General features: G+C 48.5%; 5 protein-coding genes across 5 annotated transcripts; 1 reads left to right on the top strand and 4 right to left on the bottom strand.

Annotated features, from left to right (window-relative positions):
* Positions 1-116: 116 nt before the first annotated feature.
* Positions 117-692, bottom strand: FSUBG_3140 (DUF74 domain protein; the record flags this gene model as incomplete). Its single annotated transcript, XM_036680990.1, has 3 exons — positions 117-457; positions 519-549; positions 606-692. The coding sequence occupies 3 exons, from the start codon at positions 690-692 to the stop codon at positions 117-119; spliced, it is 459 nt and encodes a 152-aa protein (XP_036541388.1).
* A 648-nt stretch (positions 693-1,340) lies between these two features.
* Positions 1,341-3,573, bottom strand: FSUBG_3139 (trehalase; the record flags this gene model as incomplete). The annotated part of the gene is made up of 4 exons (XM_036680988.1): positions 1,341-2,377; positions 2,434-2,621; positions 2,671-3,330; positions 3,395-3,573. The coding sequence occupies 4 exons, from the start codon at positions 3,571-3,573 to the stop codon at positions 1,341-1,343; spliced, it is 2,064 nt and encodes a 687-aa protein (XP_036541387.1).
* Positions 3,574-4,985: 1,412 nt separating this feature from the next.
* On the bottom strand, positions 4,986-6,251 carry FSUBG_3138 (threonine aldolase; the record flags this gene model as incomplete). The annotated part of the gene is made up of 3 exons (XM_036680987.1): positions 4,986-5,808; positions 5,859-6,117; positions 6,176-6,251. The coding sequence occupies 3 exons, from the start codon at positions 6,249-6,251 to the stop codon at positions 4,986-4,988; spliced, it is 1,158 nt and encodes a 385-aa protein (XP_036541386.1).
* A 1,132-nt stretch (positions 6,252-7,383) lies between these two features.
* Positions 7,384-8,514, top strand: FSUBG_3137 (beta-1 4-mannosyl-glyco 4-beta-n-acetylglucosaminyltransferase; the record flags this gene model as incomplete). The annotated part of the gene is made up of 1 exon (XM_036680986.1): positions 7,384-8,514. One exon carries the CDS (start codon positions 7,384-7,386, stop codon positions 8,512-8,514), a length of 1,131 nt encoding a protein of 376 aa, XP_036541385.1.
* A 3,072-nt stretch (positions 8,515-11,586) lies between these two features.
* Positions 11,587-12,435, bottom strand: FSUBG_3136 (uncharacterized protein; the record flags this gene model as incomplete). Its single annotated transcript, XM_036680985.1, has 4 exons — positions 11,587-11,998; positions 12,109-12,128; positions 12,190-12,262; positions 12,386-12,435. The coding sequence occupies 4 exons, from the start codon at positions 12,433-12,435 to the stop codon at positions 11,587-11,589; spliced, it is 555 nt and encodes a 184-aa protein (XP_036541384.1).
* Positions 12,436-12,935: the final 500 nt, after the last annotated feature.

Here is a 12,935-nt window from a genome sequence, read left to right as displayed (position 1 = left end):
ATGATTCAAATTGATAAAAAGCAATTCTATCGAAGAAGAAGAATAGTGATACTACTGAAGCAAATTACAAAGGGGTTATCCTCACAATCTCCGCCTTCAACATCAAACCATGGAAGTTAATGTGTCAACTGAGGCGCTTCAACGTTGGCGCCCTCAATCTTCTCAACCACACAAGCAGTCCCATACGCACTCGCCTGTGCAAAGCCTCCCAAATCTCCGGTCTCGAAGCGCAGGCAAATTATGGCATTTCCCCCTCTCCTCTTCGTTTCTTGCACAACCCGGCTGATAGAGTCGTTGCGGCAAGAGTACAGCATCGAAGTGAACCAGGTCAATTCGCCGCCTGCCATGCTCTTTATAACCATGCCGATTCCTGCGGCGATGTTGCGTGAGCGTACTGTGATGCCGTAGACTGCGCCGAGAACTTTGGTGATGCGATAGCCGGGGAGGTCCATCATTGCTGGGGGTGTGTTAGTGGAGTTGGATAGAGTTGGATAGAGTTGGGGATGATGATGACTGACTTGTGGTTATACAGTTGTCTGTCTCGGTGAACTATAGCGTGTAAGTCAGATTATCTTGAGCAGAGATATGAGAGAATGAGTACTCACGCAGTGCAAGTCGGACAAGTGCGCGGGAATATCTGCAACCTCCTCATGGTTCTTCTTCTGGTCCTTTGATGATCCAAAACCAACCATCTTGACGGTGTGAGTGTAGATAACAGTAGTAGTACTTCGAAGATTGAGGATAGGATTTTGTCTGATGTCATGTATGCAATCTTTTATACACAATCAAGGGGTCAGCTCCATCTTTATACTCCTATAAACACCTCAATCCCCAATCCCATATCCAAGGCTGAAAGCCAAATAACGCCCAGCCATTGTGGTGATGCCGATCTAACCGCCAATCACCCCACACGCAATTCTCGCATTCATCGTATCCGTCCGCCCATGACATGACTGGAGCTGTTGTCTCAATATCTCATTCGCTGGCCCTACAGTTTACATCGAGTCCTTAGTGGTCGACCTCATCGCCTCGTTCAATCCGCATTTGGTGGCTGTGCTGTTCAGCTTATGTCCACGTGATGACGTCCTGCCTCATAAGGCTTTCATACCTACTTACTTTTCGGTCATTTAATCAGCCAACATTGTCATATTCGATTTCAATACGGTCAATACGATGGCGGTCCGGAGGTAGGGCCGTGACTTCGGGCAAGGCCGACACAATTATATCTTCAATTACACGAACTTCTGGATATACTAGACAAATTATAGACGCTATCAAGTATAGTAGTACTAACATAATATGTACCCTTCAATCATATAATCATTAACAACCATCAGATCTTAAAAGTGAAACAGACGGCTCGACCTCTTATGGGCAGTCTTCTCAGCCGCCCTCTTTCTGCTGCCAAACTTCTTAACGCGGGCAGCATCGCGGGCATGCAACATGACAGCACTGCTGGGATCACGACGCTCATGAGAAGAATCCCCAGTGAAGTTACACTGAGGCTGCTTCAGTCTGTTGCCAAACTCGTCAACAGCCCAGATCAGAACGCCATTGGTCCAGCCGAAGCCCTCAACGACTTCGTACTCACCACCGCCTCCTGCAACGTTGGTAGCGTTGTCGGCATACTTCTCAAACATGATGCCGTCAGCCCCCTTAGCCGCTGACTGGATTCGGGGCAGATCTGAAGTTGTTCCTCCAGTTGCGCGCCAAGTGCAGAAAGTTGAGTCCAGATATCGCTGTGCAAGACGAAGAGCCAGTCTACGGACCTCGATGAAAGAAGGATCCATGATGCCAAACGTTGCAGGGACCTTTTCAAGTCCTGACATGAGGATGTGCATTAGTGGAGGCCAGACATTGGGCTGATCCCACTGCTGTCCCGACTCGACATTACTGGCAGGAATACCACCCTGGCGAGTATCCAGGTAGTGAGAGACACGCTTGTAAGCATTGAGGACAGCGTATGGGTTGTTCTTGAGATAGTCGGGGGCAGCACCCAGCCAGAAGGGATAGAACTGGGTAGGGCTGAAGAAGACCTGCTTGCCCTTGGGAGCATTCTCCTTATCAATCTCGGCAGTGTTATTGTCGGTTGGGTAAAAGATCGACTGTGCCTTGGAAGTCAAGTTGTAGTCGAAGTAGCTCCAATGAGTCTCGTTCCACATGAAGGCGTGCATGGCAAAGCTGCGGTTGGCAGCGACTTCACGCCATTGGCGGCTGGCACTGCTGTTGCCTGTCTGCTCATAGAACTCGGCGATGGCGATCTCGTTTCCGTACAAAATCGAGTTGAGATCAACAGGGATGATGTTTCTGGTGTTGAGGTATCGGAGAGGGAAGTAGTTGTCGCGAATAGCATCATCGGGTCTGGCCACCCACTTAACTATGCGATTGTTAGATAATAGATACAACCAATTTTGATCAAGTTTGTGAACGTACCGGAATAGTCGAGACCGCTTTCAGCACCACTGGCGAGGTTTCCGTAGAGAGTCTCCTTTGTCTTGAAGTTGAGCTCTTGGCCGCCGCTGTAAACCTCACCAGATGGCGAGTAGTAAGACTCGTTGTTTGCCGTAACATAGTCTTCGCGGTACGACTCGGGTCGTGGTCGAGTGTTGGAAACATTATATCTGTAGAGCATGTTAGCAGCAACCAATGCACTGGGATCGATAGTCATACGTGTTGAGGTAGTAAGTCTCATTGTTAATGTAGACCGGAACTGAACGGTTAGTCATGAAGAACTCGTGCTCCTGCACAAGTAAAGGCAGGGCACGCTCAAGAATATCGGTATCGTTGGTGTGCCCGATATAAGCCTTGATCATCTGAGACAGCAGAGGGGGCTGAGATCGGTTGAGATAGTAAATACGAGCGCCGTTCGGGACGAAGCCATACTCCTCAATAAAATCAAGGAAGTTCTCGATGGTGTTCTTTGCAATGTTGATGAAAGAGCCACCAGTTCGAAGAAGACCCTCGATGATCCAGTAAGAGTCCCAGTAGTAAGGCTCACGGAAACGACCACCAGCAACGACGAACGATCGGTTGACAGGGATGAAGCTGTTGGGGCAATCACTGCAGTTCCTGGAATCTTGGTCGTAGCGACGAGTCAGATCGGGCCAAATATCGATGACCTTTTGTGTGAATTCCTTGATGGCAGTGTTGTTGATCTTGTCGAGGAACTTGGGATCTGTTTCAAGTTCATCTTCTGGGACTTCCTCGAGCTCACCACCAGCATCGGCAAAGTAGTCACTGAGAAACTCCGTAAGAGCCGAATTGTTACGTAGCGGCTTGTCCAGCTTTTCGAAAGCATCCTGGATCTCACTCAGAGGGCGAATAGCTGGCCTTGAGGGGAATTAGTATCTGTGATGGCTCTCATAGTGATTCTGTTTATCGGTTAATTACTTACATGTCGACAAATGTCTTGGAGTCACTGAAGGGCTGGGCAAGCTCGACCTGCTCGAGAATCTCTCCATGGCAGTAGATTGGCGAGTCGCAGGGTGCAACGACAGTGCCGTTCACGTATAGAGCACATACGGTTGTCGCTGATGCAGCCAAAGCCGCAGCGATATGTCGTGGAGACGGCATCACGTATCAATTACTTCCTCCAAGATAAAGAAAGCGACTGAGAAGTGCCAATTGGGTAGGGAAGATGTAGGGTGGTATTCAAAAGGAGGAGAGGGGATGAGAGAGAGAGAGTATATTTATATATACAGTTAAAGTTGCATAGAGTCATAAAGCTTGTGACTCGGCAAGGCCAAGAAGAATCATGACATGATATTTAGTGAACATGAACAGGATTTGATGAGCCTGTCATGGGTTTGTTTAGTTGCTAGCATACCTGTCAGCCAAGAATGGGATGGAAGATGGAAGCCGGGGGTTGCTAAAGCAAAGAAAGAGCTCAGCTTGACGATCATTATCCATTCTTTCCACATTTTTCCATTTACTCTTGACACCTCCACTACGAGCTTATGCGGTTCAAGGTTCATGGTGCAGGCAAGTTAGCGTTTGTTTTGTTTTGCCAAGGGGCTTAAATCCAACTTTGCATCATGATACCAAGATGAATGACCTAACCAGAGCCTCTACTCACTAAATTTCAGTCCAATTGAACTGCTGTCTAATAAAATATTGCTTCTCTTATGATTTTACAGTAATCAAATACAAATCAGTCATATTCTCTGTGACGTGATGTCCTCTACACCCCAGACGCCACAGAAAATAAACAAAACCAAACGTGGAGAAACGTCTGCATCTAATCCTTGTTTCTGCTCTTATTCCCCGCACTCTCCCCTCTTAGCTTCGGCATCATTTACACGCTGCTTGGAGCTTTATTTGACCGATTGGCCAGTGACGTCAAGAAATCCCAAGTCCGAGTCCCAAGTCCCAAGTCTCCAACGAGGCCTCAAGCGTTGGGAATAAACGTTCCCGCAGGGTGCGGAATTAAACCAATTAAACCAATTCGACCAAGTGCATGCATAGCCCAAGACAAGTGTCAGCGGCGTTCTTGGCTCGCCCGTTGAGAACAAGATCCAGCAAATGGACGGTAGATAGACCTCGATCTAGTACTGATTCTCGGTGTATGTAATAGGACCGACAGATGCCTATTTTCATGACTAATTCCCCCATGCTTGTTGAGGCTGGTGATGCAGTGAATCGTCAGCTTCAGTCTCGGCAATTCCGTCAAATATCTTGACACCTGCCTGAATAGTTCTGAGATGTCAATATAGTTTGCGCAAGGTCGTCGATCATGATCCTGGTCCTGGCTCTGATCATAAGAAATTGACCGAGACAATACCGTTAGTGACTAACACCAGGAACTGCCGGTCAACATCTAGCGCTAATCGTGATGATATCTCTAAAGAGCAGCCTTATATGGACAAGTCTACTATAAAAATCTTTCGATAGCTGAAACATCTCATAGTGGTTCACTAACATGTGTAAGGAGTAGGACCGAAAGAGCAAAGCTGTAGATCGAATACCCAGTCAGTCTATCCTTTCATCTATTGGGGCACATATACACTGCCCTTTCCAATCTTTTGCTGGGCACTGGAATCTCCTCCCTCACCTAGAACCTTTTCAAACACAATCTTCAAGCGTCTCAGAACCTCCTCCTCATTCTGCGCGACCTGGTAGTGCGTCACCAACCGGTTACACATGAATTTGAGCCCAGCTTCCGCGCCAATCTCAATGAACCGCTTCTCACTGCATCCTGTCGCCTTAAGGTTCAACCAGACCATGTTGGTCTCCGTCGGCTCATCGATTGTGCCACCCATGCTCGTCCAGAGGTCGTCGACCTTGCGTGCCATCTCGTGAGATGCCTTGAGAGGCCCATCTTGGCCGTTGGGTGACTTTCCAAAGGTCTGCTCAACGGCGATGCGTCCTGCAGATGTGAGAACACCAGATTGTCGTAGACCGCCGCCAATGGACTTGCGGACCCAACGGGCATGCTTCAGTGTGGCTTTGGGCCCAACAATAACGCTTCCTGCCGGCGCACCAAGACCCTTGGACAGGCAGAGACTGATGGTGTCAAAGTAAGAACAGTATTCGGTCAGAGAACCTGCTCCAGAGACGACTGCCTCCCATAGTCGTGCGCCGTCCAAATGTAACTTAATGCCGTGCTCTCTAGCGAACTCAGAAATTCGCTTGACTTCACTGAGAGGCATGACCATGCCGTGAAGAGTGTTTTCCAAACTAATGACACGTGTAGGGCAACCGTGAACATCGTCATCCAGAGTCACATTCTCCTGGATCTCTTCAAGTGTTATGTATCTACCATTTTTAGGAATGACAGTCTGAATCTGAGCCCCTGTGAGGTTTGAAGTGCTACAAAATTGTCAACTTACTAAACTTAGGACTATCTTTTTAGTACTTACCCGCCTGCTTCAGCGGTGAAAATGTGAGCACGGTAATCGCACAGCACTGAGTAAGGAGGTTGAGTGAGAAGAGATCGAAGAGCGAGCTGGTTTCCCATTGTTCCCGAGAGGACGAAAAGACCCGCCTCCTTTCCGGTGCGTTCCGCCACATAGGCTTCAAGGTCGTTTGTAGCAGGGTCCTCCTGGAAGACATCGTCAAGTAGAGAGCATGACTTGACAGCTTCCAACATAGCTGGTGTTGGTGTTGTCACCACATCGCCTATACCAACTAGTGTCAGAATCTCATTGGCATCTCAACTTGTTTGTGAGTTACATACTGCGGAGGTCAAGAGCTGCAGGCCCTTTGGCACCGAGCCAGGCATTATGAGGCTTCTCAGAGATAGCGTCTCCCATTTTGGCAGATGAAGAGTTAAAGGTCCGTTGTGAAGAAAGAATTGGGCGAGCTGTTAAAGATATCGATTGAGATCGGAGCGGATATTGTGACAAGTTGCGAACTGCCGAGAACACGATAAGTCGAGAAGAACGGCTCATCATGATATAAGAGCGGATTATACTCAAGAGTCTCTCAATCTCCGCAGAACGGAACAAATAAAGTCAAGTCAAATATAGGGCGTAGAACGGGGTACAACCTCCACAAAAAACGTGTCGATAGGTAATGAGGGGAACACGGAGCGAGCCTTGGCCGTTGGAAGAGCCGATGCCGCCCCCGTCTCGGCTCCGGAAGCGATATCGATATCATTAATGGAGCCTCCCCTCCCTCACAACGCTAGGTAATCAACTTCAAAGGTCTACCATTATCAAACGGTGCTTATTTCCGTTTCATTTGTATGTACAAGCAGAATCTTCTTTATAAAGTCTCTAGCTCTGATTATAGATGCTTTGTAATGAGGCCTTGGCTGGGTTCAGCCATTCAGTTAGTGTCTTTTGCATTGTTTGATCGTCATTGGGATGAGAGTAATAGCGGGCCTCAATGCTGTGCTAGTTATACGAGCTACGACTATCCCGTCTTCACGTGGGAAATCGAAAATAGTACGTACGTATGAAATTGCGTCAGCCCGTTCATCGTTATCAGCCCTGGGAGAGTGTCATTATCAAACTACCTAGGTAGATTAAACAAGCCTCAAATACTTTTTTATATTACATGGCGTCGGTGCTTATCACTGTTTTCAGCTGCCGACGCTTGTTAGATTGCCGGCTTCATAGTCTGACAGGAACAGATATTTTAGCCAATGAAGCAACGCCTTGCGTACGTCGTATTGAAACAAACTCGTATAAACTATAACGGCCTGACCATCCCTTGATCCTGAGGCTGAGGGCGTGCCTTAGTCCAATATCGAAGTATTAGCGGGCTGATTCCCGAATCCTTCTGGAGACAAGATGCCGTGATTACCGATTTATTGCTCCCTCATGCGACCTTGTGTTATTAGACACATGTCACTGCGGCCATGTTATAGCAGCCCTGTTGCACTAACCATCTTCTTCTTACATATTCTCTCATTTCTCTTGATGTGCGAAATTTCTCATCATGGCTTCTCGCGTGCCTTACCGTGTGTTCCTCTCGTTGATACCCCTCGTCTGCGTGGTCGTGCTTCTATCTAAGCAGCCGTTCTTCGATCGTTCACACGTCCATCGCATTACTGATACAGATATCAGCGTATCTCTCTCGCTTCCCCGACTCAACTTTTCAAGGTCGCATCACGAATATTACGCATCAGATGCCGCTCGCTCGTTATGCGCCTCTCATGGTTACACTGTCTTCAAACCCCATCCCGATGCGCCAAACGGTCACCGCAAGATTTACGACCTCTTCATGGTCAACACAGAACTGGACTTTCTCGAGATTCGACTAAAGACCCTTTATAATTATGTCGATTATTTTGTTGTCGTTGAGGCGCCACTTACCTTTCAGGGTGGCCCAAAGGACCTTGTCATCCGCGATAACTGGAAACGCTTTGAGCCCTACCATGACAAGATGATTTATCATCAGCTCGAGTACCCGAAAGACTTTAAGCCCTTGCGTCACTGGGATCGAGAAGACTTACAGCGCAACGCTATGTTCGACCAAGTCTTCCCAAAGCTCACTGGCGAGCAAACACCAACTCAAGGCGATGTCATTCTAGTTGCCGATGTCGACGAGATTCTGCGCCCTGCAACGTTGCTCGTACTTCGGACATGCAACTTCCCTCGTCGCCTGACCCTTTCGTCCAAGTTTTATTATTATTCCTTCCAGTTTCTCCACGATGGGCCCGAGTGGCCATTCCCACAGGCAACCTACTACCAAGGCATGCGTAATACCATTCTTCCTGGGAATTTGAGAACTGGGGATGCAGGAATTCCTCTGCTCAGGGAATTCGAAAAGGGAACATTGGCCAATGCCGGTTGGCACTGCAGCTCGTGCTTTTCGACAATAGACCAATTCCTGAACAAGATGGCTAGTTTCTCGCATGCGTGGATGAACCACGAATCCTTCCGCGATCGTGATCGCATCGCAAGTGCGATACGTGAAGGTGTTGACCTATGGGGGCGTAAAGAGAATACGTTCGCTCGGTTAGACAATAATGCCGACCTCCCAACTTGTCTGCTTGAGGATCGCGAGAGGTTTCGATATATGCTGGATCGAAGTGGCACGACCGCGGGGTTTAGTGACTACCCATGAACTTATCTTTGGTGGCGGATGATTATGAGAAATGTATTTAGGCATGGTTTGGCTTGGTTTGGTTTGGCTCATGTTTTATGGACGAGTTAGTTATGAGAATCGAGATACCCCTTTATCAATTATCAAGTGTTTCAGCCTCCAACAACTCCCAAGCCTCATCTTTGGAGTAACTGCGCCTCGGTACGGAATCTTCGAACTGTCTTTGACATTCGTGCACATGAATACTTTACTGTTGACCAGACACTGTTAGGTATTGTTCTTTATCGTCACGGGTTCGATTTGGAGTGTGTCTTGATCAATTTAAGACCCCCCTCTGAAGGGAAGGAGTCACATTCGTATAATATTCAAGGGGGAGGAAGGAAGGAATGTGCCGAAAACAGTGGCCCTGTGACGGCAACAACCTTCTCCCTAGACCTAGCCCATTTCACTGGACTTGCCCAGCTAATGGTGGCCTACCTACCTAAGGTAAGTCAGGCATCCATCCATCGTCGAGAATCCACCGTTGGGCAACTTCTCTCCACCTTCACAACTCTCAATCAGCAACAGCAAAGCAAAGCAACATCAACCTTCAGTTTCTGAGGTCAGCTCTCGTCTAGGCGATGATTGAGCCACATCGTGATCCAATCGCTAGCTGATCGTCGTCATGTAGCGTCGCCTTCTCTGCAGCTCCTGAACTCTTGGACTACGAGGTGGTCCAGTCACGATAGCCTCAGTGTCAACTCCCAATAAGCATCTCAGGGTCGGTTATATCAGGGGTTCAAAAGTCATTCGGAACTTGAGCCGTGTGAGGGATGTCCATTTGCAGAAAAGCCATTGTCTAGCGCAAGACGTTCGATTCGCTCACAGTCGTTGACGGCGCTCCAATTAGAAGCCCGAGTCCACCTTTTCCAAACCTCGAATTCCATTCCATTTCCGTACGAGGAAGTAATAATTTCGACCCTTTCCCACACGATAATTTTTTCTTCTTTCTATTTCTACTCTATTCGGACCATATGCCAATACGCCTCCCAATTCTATCCATTGAGGCTCACTGACATCTTACAGGACGTTCAGTTGCGCTGTTTGAACCATCTCACCACCCCGTCTCCACCCCCGTACCGATAGAGCCCTCCGCTCCGCCTCCGTTCACCGCCGTCCCCGTCTGATCGGAGCTCCCGAGGGCTGTCCGAGTGTGCAGTATGACCTCAGCGCAATCGCTCATCCCTTTCAAATTATCAAAGCTGAATGTCACCCAGACTTGCTCCAGGCCAGACTTTATCACTATCTGTTCTATTCGTATAGGCTGTCCTTACTTCCTCACCCATCAACAACGATCTCTCGAGCAACAAGCTGCAGCACGATAGATCACCCCGGCTTAGAAAGAGACAATACTTTCAGGGAATAGACATCCCTCGCCTCAGGGAGCAGGAAGACATCAGATCTTGATCTAGGACATCAGAATAAACTCAACAGAAGGTATCCTAAGCTTATGCCAAGTTACATAAATCTTTTTGTCATCTAAGATCAAGGTCCCAAGTTTTCTTTCCTCCATTGGCCTCGGAAATAACTCACACCTATAAGGCTTAGAGACATGGAAGCGACCATCTAGGAAAGGGACCCGTTCATCGGAAGCACCTGGCCGTTCAAGAAAACGACAACACCCAGTCAGAGGCACCCACGATATCCTTCCCTGCTGCACCTCAGATCCTCACCAGTTCGTTCGCTCGGCCGGGGTGTGGGTGCGGGCGGGAACGCGATGCGCTGCGTGATGCGAGGCGGGATTGACAGGGCGATGAGCCACTGCAAAACTGGCGTGCGGCGCTTGTCAACTGCAGCGATGAGTTGGCCAACGCATCAAGTGGTCCGTGTGTAGCCTCCTAGAGTTTCCCTCATCAACAACCCCCTCCCTCACCTCTCTTCTTTCGTACTTTCTTGAACTGCAGGTTTCATTCTCTCTGTTTGTTTTAGAATTTGGCGATACTCTACAGCTTCTGGTTTACTTGTTGGGCTTTTTTCTATTGAAAAAAAAGTGTCTTGGCTGTGAAAATGGGTGTTGATAAGTATCCACACCCAAGCATCACCTGGACTTTCTCCGCCTCACATTGACAACTCGACCCATGTCATCTGGGACATTCGATTCTTTCCAACAAACAGTCAAGTGTTGAAAATCCATTCAATGCCTATTAAAGTCGCTCATTCTCCTCTCAACCAATGCGGGTTTAGGCGATACAACTCCGAAAGAGTCCATCTCTTGCCACTCTTTTTCACTAACAAAGCAAAACTCAGTCATACCTTGAAACTCGAAACTCGTTCTGGATCTGGTTCCCTTGTCTATAAACATACGCGTCTTCCCATCAACTACCAGGCTTAAAAACTGAACGAACATTTTCATAACGACATAATCATTCAGTCATCAGCCGTTTCTAGTCAGCCGCTCGCAGGTTACTTATACAAGCTGTGGCCGACAACTGCCCATGCTTTACTCGATCAAAGTATGTTCCAAGCAGAAAAACAACATCCAAGAATCATATCGTCATCATCGTCAACAGCAGCAGAAACAACAGCGCCATCAACAATGGCAACAGCGCCTAGGCCCCCAGTGAATAACAAAAAGAAACAGTGAGGACTGGCGAGCGCCAATTCCATATACAAAAACGGCATCCCTTGGGAAAAGACCTTTTCTCCTGTCTAGCCAGTGCTGGATTTCTTCCCACTATGCAATATTATGCTCCGTCCATTAACAAAGAAAAGTGTCATGGTTTTTCCAGGACCTGGTTAGTGGCGACATGAGAACAGCGAAGAAGTCTTCGAAACCCCGATAAAAGCTGCGTATGGGCCAACAGATACCTGGAAAAACCATGAGCTCGTGAGAGAGGAATTTATATATGTTTACCCTTGGTCTTTTCACTCGCTTGTCATAAGCCAGTCTTGTGCTCTGTTGTTGGCCTGAGACGCAAGCAAAGAAGCCTTTGTCTGGCAGTCATTGGAACAACTAGCACAGACTTGTGCGCTTGTTACCTCCTTGAGTCAGAGGGCGTGGAAACATCCCAAAGCGAGTGTTACAGCCACCACACCAGCGAGTTATGGCGCTGATTATGGTCGCGTGGCATACTTCATTAGAAACTCGACTACTGCGTCAAGGTTTGTCTCTTCTTTCGCGCTGATACCATAGCAGCACACCTCACGACCACGTATGCTCTTCAGGTCTAGCTCGTCAATCAACTCATCCACCGAAAGCTTGTCCGGAAGATCAGACTTATTCCCCAGGATGAGAAGTGGTATACCCTCAAGCGACTTGCGGCTCATGAGATCATGGAGCTCTTCCTTCGCTTGGGGAATCAATGGTGTATCGGCAATATCCACGATAAAGACGATGGCGCTTACGCCTCGACAATATCTTTCCCACATGGTTCGGAACCGGGGCTGGCCGCCAATATCCCAACACTTCAAGGTAACATGTCCGCGCTGTACCTTTTTCATGTTGAAACCAACGGTGGGGATGGAGCTATCATCTGGGGTTAGCACTGAGACCACATGACACAGTTGATATGTTCGGACAGGCTGCAGCGAGATCGAGGAGATTCATGGCAAGAGCCAGTATTGGGAAGCGCTTACTCGAGAGTGAATTCACCGCCCTACAAGCGCGACAGTCAGCTACAAGCGGTCAAGCAAAAAAAACGACGTGTCGGAACCTACAGCGAGAACTCGTAATAACGATGTCTTTCCAGCATTTTGCAAACCAACCATCGTCACTTCCATTTCCATCGCCCTGGGAGTCATTATCAGCATGTGCGTTCAAAAGCTGCGGCACCTGTGAAGAACAGCAGTCGCGAATGAACCCGAGTTTTCTGTTGGTTTCCGTGGAAGCAACCTCACGATTATGGCTACTTACCAGAACATGCGCATGAGCCAATTGTAGACCCTTTGGAATAACCCTGCCATGTTTGCTATCGGGTCACGAAAAACGTTGGTCGGGCTGCGGTAGGCGGTCGGGTGAAGGCGGGGGTGCTGATTGGAAGAACGCTGCAGCTTGTCGCAAAGACGAACGAGAGAAATGCCGTTTCTTTTGAAAGCTTCTCCTCTTTGACAGAAAAACACAAAATGTCTCGGTTTCGCGAAAGACGGTAGAAGATGTGGTGGGCGGGGTGTTTTATGGGCGGACAATTTCTTGTTGGTGCTCAGATGCAGGGTCGTGGTCCAAGGTGACAGAAGCGAGAGGAGCAGCAGGATGGCGGTTCAGGAAAAGCGACTTGTATGACGGTGACAGGCGACAAGTAACATCTGCACCTGCAAAGTTGTGCGCGCCAGCGTCTAGGCGTTTGGAACAAGGTCGGCGTCGGAGTCGGAGGCGGGTTCGAGCGGCGATGGAAATAGTGAAGGAGGAGAGGCTCGTGGTGCAACGACGGAGGAGCAGTACCTAGATTGGCACAGGTGACGCCTAG

This window comes from Fusarium subglutinans (assembly GCF_013396075.1).
Source record: "Fusarium subglutinans strain NRRL 66333 chromosome Unknown NRRL66333_c0000027, whole genome shotgun sequence".
Taxonomy (NCBI): domain Eukaryota; kingdom Fungi; phylum Ascomycota; class Sordariomycetes; order Hypocreales; family Nectriaceae; genus Fusarium; species Fusarium subglutinans.
The sequence above is the reverse complement of the archived record's forward strand: the minus strand, read 5'-3'. Positions and strand labels throughout refer to the sequence as shown.